Below are 14,408 nucleotides of genomic sequence, written 5' to 3'. Positions count from 1 at the left end.
AGATCTGGGAGAGAGAGATTTTTTTTTAATGTACAGTGTAAAAAAGATGTGCGTTTTAATTAAAGTGTGACTGATCATAGTGAGGCCTGATGTGCTCACACTTACCTTTAGTTAAGATATGTGTTGGATTAAAATGTAAGCGAAACATGGCTTAAATTTGAATCCTTTATCACACAGGAGATTCAATTAGTGTAATTGGGAGAAACAACAGCAACAACTTTGACTTAAACCGAAATTTCCCAGACCAGTTTGTTCAGATCACAGATCCTACCCAACCAGAAACTATTGCTGTAATGAGCTGGATGAAGTCCTATCCATTTGTGTTGTCAGCAAACCTGCATGGAGGTAATAGCAACTTGATATTCTACTTATTAATTTTCATTGAGAACATTTGAAAATCCTGGTGGAATTTTATCTGTCTTATGCTACCTTAAAATGGATATCCCGTTATTGCTTTTATGGCAGACAATGATAAAGTTCCTTTTTCAGTACTTTTTAAGCCAATTTCCTCACTGTTTTGACCCTTCCTCTCCCACCACCCCCTCCCCCATACTCTTTCCCCCATCAATTCTTCCTTCTCCCCTTCCCTCCTCTCCTTATCTCCCTCCCTCCCTCCTTCTCCCTCTTTTCAGTCTCTCTCTCTCTCTCTCTCTCTTTCTCTCTCAGTTCTTCAAGTGTTTTGTATTTATGCTTCAAGTGTTTTATATTTATCCCTCTCACTGGGAATTTGGTAACATGCTTTTTGTCATTTATAAAAATTAAACACTAACAGATCTAAATGTTTAGTTCTATTTCTCCCTAAAGTCTAATAAACTTTTATGTAGGTTGAAATTTTAACATTCTCTTATCTGTTACTTGCTATATACTTAACTGCAACACAATGACCTCATTCTCATGTAGTGTCTGAACTTATACACTTCCATATAATTCAGCAGGAATTGGTCAGTTGAATAGGATTAGAGGTCAAGATTAAACATTATCACAATGTCCAGTTAGGGTTGTGTGGATAAGAGTGACAGTATCAATACCCAAGAGAACTGAAAACATAGGTCTACACGTAAACTTGTACATGAATGTTCATAGTAGCATTATTCATAATAATCAAAAAGTATAAACAACTCCAATGTACACTGACTGATGATTGGATAAATAAAATGCGGCATGCCCATACAATGGAATATTATTTGGCCATGAAAAAGGGAGGAAGTACTGAGGCATGATACAACATAGATGAACTTTAAAAACATTCTGAGGGATAGAAGCTAGTCACACGAAACCATATTATTTTTTTCAGAAATATTCAGAATAGGAAACTCCATGAGATAGAAAGTAGTGGATAGTAGTGGGAGGGAATGGGGAGTAACTGCTAATGAGTACAGTTTTTTGGGGAGGTGATGAAATGTTCTGTAATTAGATAGTAGTGAAGGTTGTACAACTCTGTGAATATACTAAACAACATCGAATTAATACACTTTAAATGGATGAATTGTCTAGTATGTGAATTACATCTCAATAAAGCTGTTTTGTTTTGTTTTTTTAAGAGTCAAAGTGTTAGCACCAGGGGCAAGGAGAAAGAAATGTAATGTCAACATTTGTTGCAATATCCAAAGAGGTAGTATCACAGTTGAGATTTGATGGCATATAAATTAACCTGCCAATTTAGTATGACAGTACACAGTTAAGAGATTTAGATTTCAGAAATAAATTGAGGTTCTCCAAAAATTACTTTGACAGTTTGCAAGTAGTAAAAAAAAAAAAAAAAAGTACTTCTGCCGTTTGGTAATCATGAACAATTCTCTAAGACTCAAATAGGAATTATGAAGTTACAGCCTGGTTGGCACAATAATTTTAAAATAATTTTATGTTTTATACCATGTTTGATAGAAAATATGTTTTTATTTTGAGCTTTAAAAAATGTTCTCAGAATACAGCACATGTCATATGACTAAATCTGAAAACTTAATACTAGTTACATGCCAGTGAAAATAATTTACAAATTTACACATGTGGTATCACGACCTTGGCATGAAGGGGGATTCATCTTCAATCATTTAGACATGTTTCTTTCCATGACTTATTTTGTTTTCTCATCTTAAAATCTTTAAATGGGTTTTGAAATCTTGGCAAAGAAATTTAAAAGAGTTTAGAAGGATTCTGAAAGAATGTACACAAAAGGAAGGTTCCTTTTTGTAAATTTTGATACTAATTTTTTACTGAGGTGAAATATAACATAAAATTAACTACATTAAAGTGAACAATTCAGTAATATTTTTAGTGTATTCACAATGTTGTGAAACCACTGTCTCTATCCAGTTCCACAACGTTTTTATCTCCTCACCTGTTAAGTTGCTCCCTGTTTCCCCCACTCCCTTAGCCCTGGTAACCAGCAGTCTGTTCTGTCTGTGTGGACTGGCCTACTTTGGATATTTCATAGAAATGGAGTCATACAATTTGTGACCTTTTGTGTCTATCTTCTTTCATTTAGCATGATGGTTTCAAGGTTTGTTCATATTGTGGCATGTATCAGTACTTCATTCTTTTTGTGGCTGAATAATATTCCATGGTATGCATACACCACGATTTGTTTATCCATTTCTCAGTTGATGGATATTTGCGTTGTTTAAACTTTTTTACTATTAATAACACTGCTGCGAGTATTGGCACACAATCTCTATTTGTGTCCCTGTTTTCAATTCTTTTTGGTAATTTTATATTTAGCTTTTTGAGGCACTGCCAAACTGTTTTCCACAGTGACAAAACTATTTTACGTTCCAACCAGCAATGTATCAAGGGTCCAGTTTCACCACATCCTCACCAATACTTGTTAGTTTTCTTTTTTTTTCTCTTTTCTTTTCTTTTCTTTTCTTTTCTTTTCTTTTCTTTTCTTTTCTTTTCTTTTCTTTTCTTTTCTTTTCTCTCTCTCTCTCTCTTTCTTTCTTTTCTTTTATTTCTTTTCTTTCTTTCTTAGCCATTCTAGTGAGTGAAAGTAGTATCTCATTGTGGTTTTGATTTGCATTTCCCTGATGACTAATGATGTTGAGCATCTCTTCATGTGCTTTATGTATTTATTTTCTGTGGAGAAATATCTGTTCAAGTCTTTTGCCTATTTTTAATTGTGCTTTTTTTTTTTTTTTTTTTGGTTGTTGTTGAGTTGTAATAGTTCTTTATATAGTCTGGATTCTAGACCCTTATCAGATTGCTGATTTGAAAATATTTTTTCCCATTCTATAGGTTGTATTTTAACTTTCTTAATAATGTCCTTTGATGCACAGAAGTTCTTAATTATAATAAAGTCAAGTTTATCTGTTTTTTTCTTTCATTGCTCATGCTCTTTGTGTTGATACTAATTATTTTTAAAAACCAAACTATCACAGAAGTATTGTCTTTTATGACCCCCTTTTTTTTTGTCCTTTTGAGAATTAGCCATTTGGAAAACAATATTGAGTAGAAGTTGATGTTGACGTTTTTTGGTTTGAATTTTCAGATTTGGATACAGGGTGAAATTAAATATTTTTGAGAAATTTGTCTAAGAAAAGGTGTTGAAGTACACTTGTGCTTGTTAGAACTATTTTGGGGACTAGAATGAGCATAGTTTTTCACACTTGCTCATGAAAGAACATTTTAAAAAATATATAAAGGTTTGCTGTTATTTGTTATTACAGGATTACTTCATCTGAGTTCAGGTTGAATATGTTCCTTCACTTCCATTCTCATGAAATGGCATGATAAAAAAGGCGAAGATGAATGACTTAGTAGAGGCAGAATAAATGGACAGATAGACAAATGAAAACAATGTGATTGATACAAAAATAAAGAATTTGATCCTATGGTGGGGGAGTGGGCATATGTAGCTCAGGGCTCTTGTCTGAGAAGCACCCTATTTTATGCCCTGTGGGGAGCATGAAGGGAGTCGGTATCCTTTATATATGTTTTAAAGCATCTCTTTACCTAAGGTCATGAAAAAAATCATGTAACTCCAATTGACTAATTTTTAATCTGAGCATAAGAGATATTGTTAACATTTTCTTTTTCTGAGTGTAGATCTGGGCTGGCTCTGCTATCCATACATAAGACATTTAACTTCTGTTTTAGATTCCACAGCTGCAAAATGAGATGGATGGATTAATTGGACTTCGAGAGTCCCTTCTTATTTTAAAATTCCATGACCTGAATTTTACTGAAAATGTATCCAATTTTGCTCAATTTATCTGATCCTAACTATTATAACAGTAAAATTGTTCAAATTAAGCCTATATACTTCAGGTTTCAGCTCTGACATGTAAATTATACCTGTAAGTTCAGATACAGTCCCAAGATTTTTCTAGTTAAGGCAACTTTTAAGTGTCATGCATTGCTATTTAATAGTTCACTTACGTATTTTGATTTTCTGTGGAGGAAATTAGCAACTTTTTCATTTTTATTGAAGAAATTAGCCTTGGAAAATTGTATTGGTTTCCTGCCTCTGGCAGTATTGTGAAAAGCTTACTTTATGTTAATGATCCATATTGAAATAGGTAACATGGTACATTTTCCTCTTTTCCCTTGTAGGTTCTTTGGTGGTTAACTACCCTTTTGATGATGATGAACAAGGGGTCGCCACATACAGTAAATCACCAGATGATGCTGTGTTCCAACAAATAGCACTTTCTTATTCCAAGGTAGGCTTGTGCCTAAACATAACAAGCTATACAACCAATTATATCATTTTTAAAAATGCATTAAAACAATGTCCTGCAAGTCACAGGTCAAGTGCTTTCTTCTCAGTTACACCTTCCATGATTCCTTCCAGGCAGCCTTACTTGGTTTTCTCCTGTTGACTACCTCACTTTGAACATATTGCATGTCTTTCCCTATTAGCTTTAAAGCTCAGGTAATGTCTTTTTATGTACGGTTTTTAGCACAGTACCTGAAACATAATGCACGTTGGTGTATTTTATTTGGCAAGCAATTAAGTTATAAACCTAGTAAAGTAGTCTAAAGCAGGGGTTGATAACTACAGCTCTGGGGCCAAATCCAGCCCACCACTTGTTTTTGCAAATCAAGTTTTATTGACTCACAGCCACATCTATTCTTTTACATGTTGTCTGTGGCTGCTTTCTCTTTCATCGTTTGAAAATAAGTCCGTGTGATTCACTGTATTAACAGACTGAAGAAGGAAAACACTGCAGTCACCTCAGTAGTTGCAGAAGGTGGAGCTGAGTAGTAGTAACAGACATTTTGAGCCTATAAAGCCTAAAATTTTTACCATCTGGTCCTTTACAGAAAAAATTGCCAACCTCTGGTCAAAGGTATTTAAGAGCCTATAGTAACATGTAGCAAGAGAAAGCAGGTAGAAATTTCCATATGTTCTAAACTTCCTATAATGAACACTATACTTTTACGATCAGAAATGTTTGTGTGTGTGTGTGTGTGTGTGTGTGTGTGTGTAAATTCAATTTAGAAATTGTTTTTGAAAAACATGTTAAAAGTTGGAGCTTAGAACTAGTCTTGTTAGTTTCAATTTTTGATCTTATTACTGACTCAATGATGGTATTGGTTATAGATAATGAAGATTGTTACTTCAACCCTATGCTCTCTAATCACAACCTCTATCATTCCACTTTCCCCCGCCCCCTCATTCTCTACAAATAGACCTTGTGAGATTATGCAGAGTTTCTAACGGGAGTATATCTATTATTTTGCTGTAAAGAATAGTTGTCTTCTGCTTGGGCACACCATTTTTAGAGGAATGTACATGGAGTAATAAGAGAAGAATGGGACACCCTTTGAATCATCAAACTAAAAATTACATGATCAGATCTTGCCCATATCTCTGTCACATTCTGTGCCTATTCTTATAGTTCTGCTTTTCACCCTCATTGCGACTTCTAGTTCCTTAGCCTTTTTAAATTTTCTTTGACATTTAACCCTTTGATTTGATATATTTTCTACTCAGCCAAGACCCATGGACATACCTTTCAGTTTTGCTCTCGTTTACATCTTAAGATTTTTTACACCCTTTTGACATGTCTGCCTTGCTAGTATCCAATCCTCGATAATTGCCCCCATTTCTCTTCTCCATCCTAGTATTCCAGATATAGTCAAAAAAAATCACACAGTCATGGCAGTTGACTGCACTACATATGTATGTTCTCTAACTTCAGGTGAATACTCAATTCTACTTGGCAATATTTCATGTTTTGCTCCTTGACTACCTGGCTTGTTTCTCACTATGGTGATTCTAAGCCTTTATCCACTCCCTGAGCCTCCTAATCCTAGCTTTATTTCTCTTATTCTCAGTAGATCACTTTGCCTTGAGTTAAGTAGAACTTTGAGTAACATGATGTAAGTTCATTCAGATTCTGTATTCTCAATTATTATTTATTTGTATCTTAACCCAAATTCTCCTCCATTACTTGATCCCACCACACCTACCTCTTTTAGAATCTTGTCTTTTCTCTTCTGTTATAAATGGGAAAGGTAAGAAAACCCTCAGTCTTTACTCTCAGCCTCATTTCTCTTGGTTGTGATCTGTCATGATTATCGTGTACCCAGCCCACCTTTGCCCACCACAAGACTTCATGGTGAGGAAAAGCAGACCAAGAAAATCTGTGAAGACAGAAGAGGGGAGCTAGTGAAGGGCTGGCCTAAAGGTGATTTGGAATGACAACAAAACTTTAAATACACCCTAAATCTGAAAACATTAAAAAAATAACTGGGCAGATGAGAGCACTGGAAAACAAGGAAGAGATTTCAAAGAACATACAACTTTAAAAATCTGGTATGATTTAAAGAGATGGGCACAATTGAAAAGGATAGGTGGATTTAAAGGGAAATCTTCCAAACTCATAGTTTCTGAGGGAGAAAAGGGGCAAAATAAGTGCTCTTTGGCAATTGAATAGTGCAGGTGAAAAGAAAAAATATATAAAAAGAAACAGGGAAATGCAGGGTTGTCCAACACAGAGGAGAATCATAAAATCAGAAGACTTGCAACTCTACCCTTACACCAAGGCAAATAAACAAACAAAAATACCACGCTAAAGTACCTAGACTGCTAGACTGACAGAAAAGGGAACCATTAACTAGGAATCATGTAAAACAGCCCAATATCATAAAAATGAACATGAAGTAAATAAAACCAATGGAGAACTGTTGCAGAAAATCAGGAAATGAAATTTCACACATAAGTCTACACTCCAGATAGATTAAATATACTCAAACACCCACTGAGAATATGAAAAGCCATAGAGGCACAGATATTTTAAAAATGAAAACAGAAAGGGAAAAAAATAGGAAGAAACAAAGGAGAGTTGATAGAACTCAGGAAAGAAATGGAAGAAAAAGACAAAATTATCTCCAAAATGAAGACTAGATTACAAGAGGTAAAGGCCTTATACCTCCGAATTTCAAACTTAGTACAAAGCTACTGTAGTTATTAAGGCACTATAATACTGGCATAAGGATGGGCATATAGAGCAATGAAATAGAATTGAGAGTCCAGAAATAAACACACTTATGGTCAATTGATTTTTTTTACAAAGGTCACCAAGACAATTCAATAGGGAAAGAACAATCTTTTCAGCAAATGGTGATGGGAAAACTGAATATTCACATGCAAAAGAATGAATTTGGACCTCTTCCTCACACCATACCCCATAACTGTTTCAAAATGGATAATAAACCTAAATTGTAGAAGCTGAAACTATAAAACTTAGAAAAAAATGTAGGAATAAATTTTTGTGACTTTGGGTTATACAGTGTTTTCCTAAGTATAACATCAAGAGCACAAGTGACAAAAAATAGATACATTGGATATCATCAAAATTAAAGCTATTTTTGCTGTAAAAGCTACCACTCTATTAGTTTCCTAGGGCTGTTATAACAAAGCTCACAAACTGGGTGGTCTAAGACAACAAAAACGTATTATCTTGCAGTTTTAGAGACTAGAAGTCTAAAACCAAGGTGTTGGTGGGGCCATGTTTCCTCTGCAATCCGTAGGGGAATACTTCCTTTTTCTTCCTAGCTTCTGGTATTTTGATGGCAATCTTTCGCATTCCTTGGCTTCTACATGGATTACTTCAATCCTCTTATCTTCACATGCCATTCTCCATGAGTCTGTGATCAAATTTTCCTCTTTTTATATGGACACCAGTTATATTGGAATAGGGCCCACCCTAATCAACTTATTTTAACTTGATTACCTCTATAATCAAATGCAGTCATATTCTGAGGTACTTGGGGTTAGGACTTCAAGAGCTCTTTTCTTAGGGGGCACTCTTCAACACATAACAGATAGCATCAAGGAAGTAAAAAGACAACCCATAGAATAGGAGAAAAATTTTGTAAATCATATATCTGATAAGGATCTTATATCTAGAATATATAAAAAATTCTTACAACTAAACAATAGACACCCCAAGTGAAAAATGGGCAAAGGATCTGAATATGCACTACTTCAAAGAAGATGTACAAATGGCAACAAACTCACAAAACTACACTCCATATCATTAGCCATCAGGGAAATGCAAATCAAAATCACGAGGTACCACTTTTCACCAACATAGGATGACTATAATTTAAAAAAGAGAAAATAAGTGTTGGTGAGGATGTGGAAAAATTGGAACCCTTGTGCATTGCTGGTGGGAATGTAAAATGGTACAACTACTTTGGAAAACATTTTGGCAGTTCCTCAAAATGTTAAATACAGAATTACCAAATGACCTGACAATTCCACACAAAAGCTTGTACACGAATGTTCGTGGCAGCACTATCCATAATAGTCAAACATGGAAATAGCCCAAATGTCCATCAGCTGATGAAAGGATAAGGAAAATATGGTATAGTCATACAATGGAATATTAATCAGCCATAAAAAGAATGAAGTACTAATACATGCTACAATATGAATGAACCTTGAAAACATGCTAAGTGAGATAATCCAGTCATAAAGAGACCACATATTGTATTTCATTTATATGAAGTGTCTAGAATAGGCAAATCCATAGAGACAGAAAATAGACTGGTGGTTGCTTAGGGCCTTGGCAATGGGGAGGAATGGGGAAGAGGTTGGAGGAAAATGGGGAGTGCTAATGGGCATGGGTTTCTTTTGGGGTGATTAAAATGTCCTAAAGTTTACTGTGGATGGTCGCACAATTCAGTGAATATACCAAAAACCATTGAGGTGTATACTTTAAATGGGTGAGTTGTGTGGTATTTGAATTATGTCTAACTAAAGTAGATTTTGAGAACTGAAGAAGACTAAGGGGGTGGGGCATCCATTCTCAGTTCATACATAGGTCAAAAAAAAAGTCTAAAAGTTATGTACCAAAATATTCAATGATTGAGCATCTCTAGGTTTCTATTTTTCTTCTTTTTGCTTGCCTAGATTCTCTAATCTTTCTACAATAACTTCTATTATATTTTAAGTATAAAGAAATTCAGTGAATTCAATTAGGTAGTATTATACCAGTGTTAATGTCCTTGTTTTAATAATTATACTACAGTTATATAAGATGCTAACATTAGAAAATAGCTAGATCAAGGGTATGTAAAGCTCTGTACTATTTATGCAACTCCTCTGCATGTCTAAAATTAGTTCAAAAGAACTTAAGAAGTAAAGTGAATAGTCTCTACGTGTCTCCACTTCGTTATTGTTCTCTCATGCTTCTATATTTAGTGGTCTTCTGCCTGCATTGTTTTACCTGAAAGTGCCCCCTCAAAGGTTACCAGAAACCTATTTTTTTTAAACTTTCTTGATCACGAAGTCTGACACTATTATCTTCTCCACTTGATCTCTGTCACATTATATAGCAGAGTTCGCTTTCTTTTTTCTTTTTTCATTGGCTCAACATTGTATCTTCTACTTTTCTCCTCTTCTATAATATGTTTTTAGCCATTTTTGCTGTCTTGACAATTGCATCCAATTTCTTTCCCTGTCACCACTATATAACTGCCTCTTTAAAAACAATTACATAATAAAGTTATTGTGAAAAGATGAGAAAATATAGGCAAACAAAAAGAAGAAAATAAACCTAGAGCTCATCAACTGTTTAATATCTTGGTATATAACTTTTAGACTCTGTATATGGACTGAGACTGGACACTTACATTCTCACTCTCAGTCTTTAAGTTGTCATACTGCTTTAAAATTTTTAATTAGATTTTTAAAAATTATCAAAGTAGAGCAGTGAGAAGTAAGGGAGATAGTAAAATGCACAGGTGTTCATTATCTCTCACTTGAATTATTTCAGTAGTACTCTGAAGAGTCTTCCTGACTTTGGTCCATTTTTAACATTATTATCAGAATAAACTTCCTAAAACCAAGAATATATCATTTATCACCTTTCTTCAGAGATGTTCACTGGTTTCTTATTACTCTGAAAATAAAGTTGAAATGTTAGTACTGTCTAGAACTATGGTGTCCAGAGTGAGATTTATACTAGATAATCCAGTACAATGTAGGAAGAATATATTAGAAAATCTATTTATATTTTAATTTTTATGCAGGTTTATAATACCCATATTATATTAGTACAGTAGTATATCTACATAATTTATAATTAAATGGATAGGTAAATAGATATTGATGGACATGGAGATAGAGACATAAAAGAGGTGTGCAAGTCTTTAGTAGGAAAAAAACAAAGCAAGAGAGCATCACAATAATCTAAAATAATTTTTATTTGATAAGAGAACAGTGGGATCATAAGCCTATAATTGGTATATTAAGCTTATGAAATGAGGTCATTTATATGTTTTAAAGTTAAATGGTTAATTCTCAGTGGCGGGAAATGGGAAATTGTAATTTTTCTCCTCACGCTTTTCTGTACTTTTCTATTTCCAAAAGAGAGAAATGAAGTTTTGACCATCTTTCAAAGCTTGATTTCTTCAGGAAACTTCCCCTGCCAATCTAGTCAGAAGTGATCTTTCTCTTAACTAGATTCCAGTAACAGTTATTTGTGCCTCCACAGTAGTTCTGGTTTTTTTACTCTTCATTGAGCAAGGTATTGTACATGTACTATGCTAGACACGGTGCTAGAGGCTGAGCACACAAAGACTCAACTGTTTCGAGGAGTAGTTTTCTTCAGGGAAGAAAAAGGTGCAACCAGTTGTAACAGGATAAGATAATTGTACAGAGTGCAGTCCAAGCACAGAGGGACCGTCTTAATCCCCCTGGAAGTCGGAGAAAGCTGCTTACTGCACGTTGTATGTGAATTATCTTTTCTGGACTTTAAGATTCTCAAAAACATGCAATGAAAGTATGAATATGAAGTTTTTTGTTTTTTTGTAGAAGAGTTGGGTTGGGTTTAAAATTACTTTAATTGTAAGAAATAGTGTTTAGGTTTGTTTTTTTAATAGAGCATGTTTAATTTTGATTTAAAAAATAGATAATAAAATCATATATTCAAAATCAAAATGACGTAGGAAGCTATACATTGAAAAGCCTCACTGCCTCCCCTGGCTCCATGCACCTCATTCCCACCCCTACATATACCCTACTGGTAACCATTTTTATTATTTTTTCTTATCCTTCCCATGTTTTTGATGCAGATACAAACAAATGCAAATAAAGATTATTTTTCTTTTTCTTCAGGAAAATTCCCAGATGTTTCAAGGTAGACCTTGCAAGAATATGTACCCTAATGAATACTTTCCTCATGGAATAACTAATGGAGCTAGTTGGTATAATGTCCCAGGTAAATGTTCTTTTATATTAAAGCCATATAACTTGATGGATTTTCTTTTCCCCTGGATGTTGCTGCTTGTTACTAATTTTTTAATTTTGAGAAAGAATCATTCTTTTTAAAGTATTGTTTAAATAGTTTAAAACATTCAAATAATCTTTTCGATTATTTTTACATTTAATGCACTTTGAGTAAAAGTAATGTACTAAAACTAGATGAAAGTGTTATGTTTACCTCTGGCTATTATGAAGAACCTTAGATGTGCTAATAAGAAGAGTTGGTAAGCTACACTTGAATTCTTCTTCTGGAACGTGAAAGTACAAGTGTTTTACCTATACCACAAGCATCAAGAGCTCTCAAATGAACATGTTTTGTTTTTCAACCAATGCGGAGAAAAGATGAATTTGGCTTTTTACCAGAAATATAGAAAGTTTACCTTTGGAATCTGAGCTAGTTAGAACTTCAGAGTGACTGATTTTAACTTTTTATCCTTTAGGTGGTATGCAGGACTGGAACTATTTACAAACAAATTGCTTTGAAGTGACTATTGAACTAGGTTGTGTGAAATACCCATTTGAGAAGGATCTGCCAAAATTTTGGGAACAGAATCGAAGATCTCTAATCCAGTTTATGAAACAGGTGACTAGTCAGGAGTTAAGTATGAGATTTCCCCAAGGAGCAAGAAGATTTTTGTGTGTACACGTGGTTTTCATGCAGTAGTTTTAAAATACACCCATTTGAATTCCAATTTGGCCTATTCATGTTTTAGTACATTTATCTAGAAAATTCATGGATGGGAATGAGTTTGTTTGTATGCATGGGGAAGAGCTGAAAATTATTAAACAGTATAGTAATCTTTTGCTCTTAATGGTTAGGGATCACTTTTTACCGTCTTTGTAAAAGACTAACATAAATTGGATACACATGTAAGCATTTGTCAGGTCATACAAAGATGGGCTATGGGGTAAATATTTTTATTCTTTTTATTTTTGCCAGTGGTTTAGTGTGAAATGATTAATGTCCTTTTGTTTGGATATGCATGGTGGTCAATCAGTGAAGACTGTAAGAAATATGCTAATAATAGTTAATTATTAGGATAATCTGACAAATACTTTATGCCAGTACTTTTCTGCTTTGTTCTTTTTGCTGAATGGAGTGGCCTAAAGGCTCTTGAGTTGGCATACTAATTTTTAAAAATATTTTATTCTAAAAACCTTTTAAAAATACAGAAAAGTTATAAGACAGAAAACAATAAACACTACTATTCTTTCATCTAGATTCAACATTTTTTAACATTTTGCTGTATTTGCTTTACTTATATATAAATTATACACACCCGTATTTTTTCTGAACTATTACAATGTAAATTACTATTTTCTGAACTATTGCAATGTAAAGCTGTTGATATTTTACCCCTAAATATTTCAAAATGTATCTTTTAGAAATAAAGATATTCTGTATGCTATCCCCAAATGACATTAGCTGTCCTAAGAAAATTAACACTATTCCCTAATATTATCTAGAACCTAGTCCACATTCAAATTTCCCCCTGTTGATCCCAAAGTGTCTTTTTATAGTTGTATTTTAGAACCAGGATCAAGTCAAGTTTCATGCATTGCATTTGAATATTACGTCTCTTTACTCTCTAATCTGAAATAGTCCTTCCATTTTTTGAAAATGACATTTTCCTTTTAAAGAAGCCAGGCCAGTTTTCTTAATGTCCTGTATTCTGAAACTGTCAAATGTGCTAAAGTTTAAAAGTGTATTTTTATATTCCTTATGATAAAGACAAACCTAGCCTATGAAAAATTAGCCTTTCAAAAACTATTTTGTTTAATGGGTGTTTACATTTAGCTTTATTCTGAACTCCTAAATTCCTGTTTGTTCCACGTTTACATTATTAACAATCTGTTATTTTAGATTTGAGCTCCCAAAATAATTAGATTTTGATCTTTACCACTGAAATCTGGGTGTCCTTGTACTTTATCCAGGTTCATCAGGGTGTCAAAGGATTTGTCCTCGATGCCACGGATGGCAGGGGTATCTTAAATGCCACCATTAGTGTCGCTGAAATTAATCACCCAGTGACTACTTACAAAACTGGAGATTACTGGCGTCTCTTGGTTCCAGGAACTTATAAAATCACAGCATCTGCTCGAGGGTGAGTGACTGAATACTTTGAAATTGTGCTTGGGGATAAGACAGACATTGTTCTATTCTGGAAGATTATTGCCAGAAAGCCCGAGAGGCTAAGCCACCTTGAGTTTAGTGCTGGGAAGTTTAGAGCTGGTTACACATTTGACCTCCTCTAGTGGCAAAGTGAGTACACAAACCCTCAAATGTGAGAAATCTATGAAATTATGCACTTTGAACAGTGGCCTCTTCTACCTTCCTCCTCTCAGATCACCTGCGCGTTGTCCATATGTAAAGCCATGAGTGATTTCCTTCACTATTAGTAACTATTCTGGGAAGTACCTGTTAGTAGAGACAAAAAAAATCCCGTTTTGCTGGATACTTAGTCATGTTGTCCAAAAATACCCACTTTACATTCGTACCCTTTTAAAGCTCTTTCACAGACATTCATTTTTTATTATTGTACATTTGCTTTATTGCTTCAGTGAAATTTTGTTTCTTGTTGCTAATTCTCCAAGAAAGGCCATGTTCATCTTTTTTACAGGTTTTCTTTCCACAAAGATACATGTACTTAAAAAGAGAAAATGAACTTAGGACCTTTTTTCCCTTGGA

The 14,408-nt window shown here is 34.1% G+C and overlaps 1 protein-coding gene across 1 annotated transcript in view; it reads left to right on the top strand.

Moving 5' to 3' along the window:
* The window catches only part of CPD (carboxypeptidase D), a 65,667-nt gene that overhangs the window by 29,554 nt on the left and 21,705 nt on the right, over positions 1-14,408 (top strand). The window contains exons 7-11 of the mRNA XM_019739524.3: positions 178-345; positions 4,549-4,658; positions 11,573-11,675; positions 12,160-12,302; positions 13,655-13,824. Of these exons, the coding sequence (XP_019595083.3) occupies positions 178-345; positions 4,549-4,658; positions 11,573-11,675; positions 12,160-12,302; positions 13,655-13,824 (694 nt within the window). The remainder of the gene's footprint in view (positions 1-177; positions 346-4,548; positions 4,659-11,572; positions 11,676-12,159; positions 12,303-13,654; positions 13,825-14,408) is intronic.

The sequence above is a fragment of the Rhinolophus sinicus genome, chromosome 12 (genome assembly GCF_057876585.1).
Source record: "Rhinolophus sinicus isolate RSI-liver-muscle chromosome 12, RSI-T2T, whole genome shotgun sequence".
Classification (NCBI taxonomy): Eukaryota; Metazoa; Chordata; class Mammalia; order Chiroptera; family Rhinolophidae; genus Rhinolophus; species Rhinolophus sinicus.
This window is presented reverse-complemented; position numbering and strand designations above follow the sequence as displayed.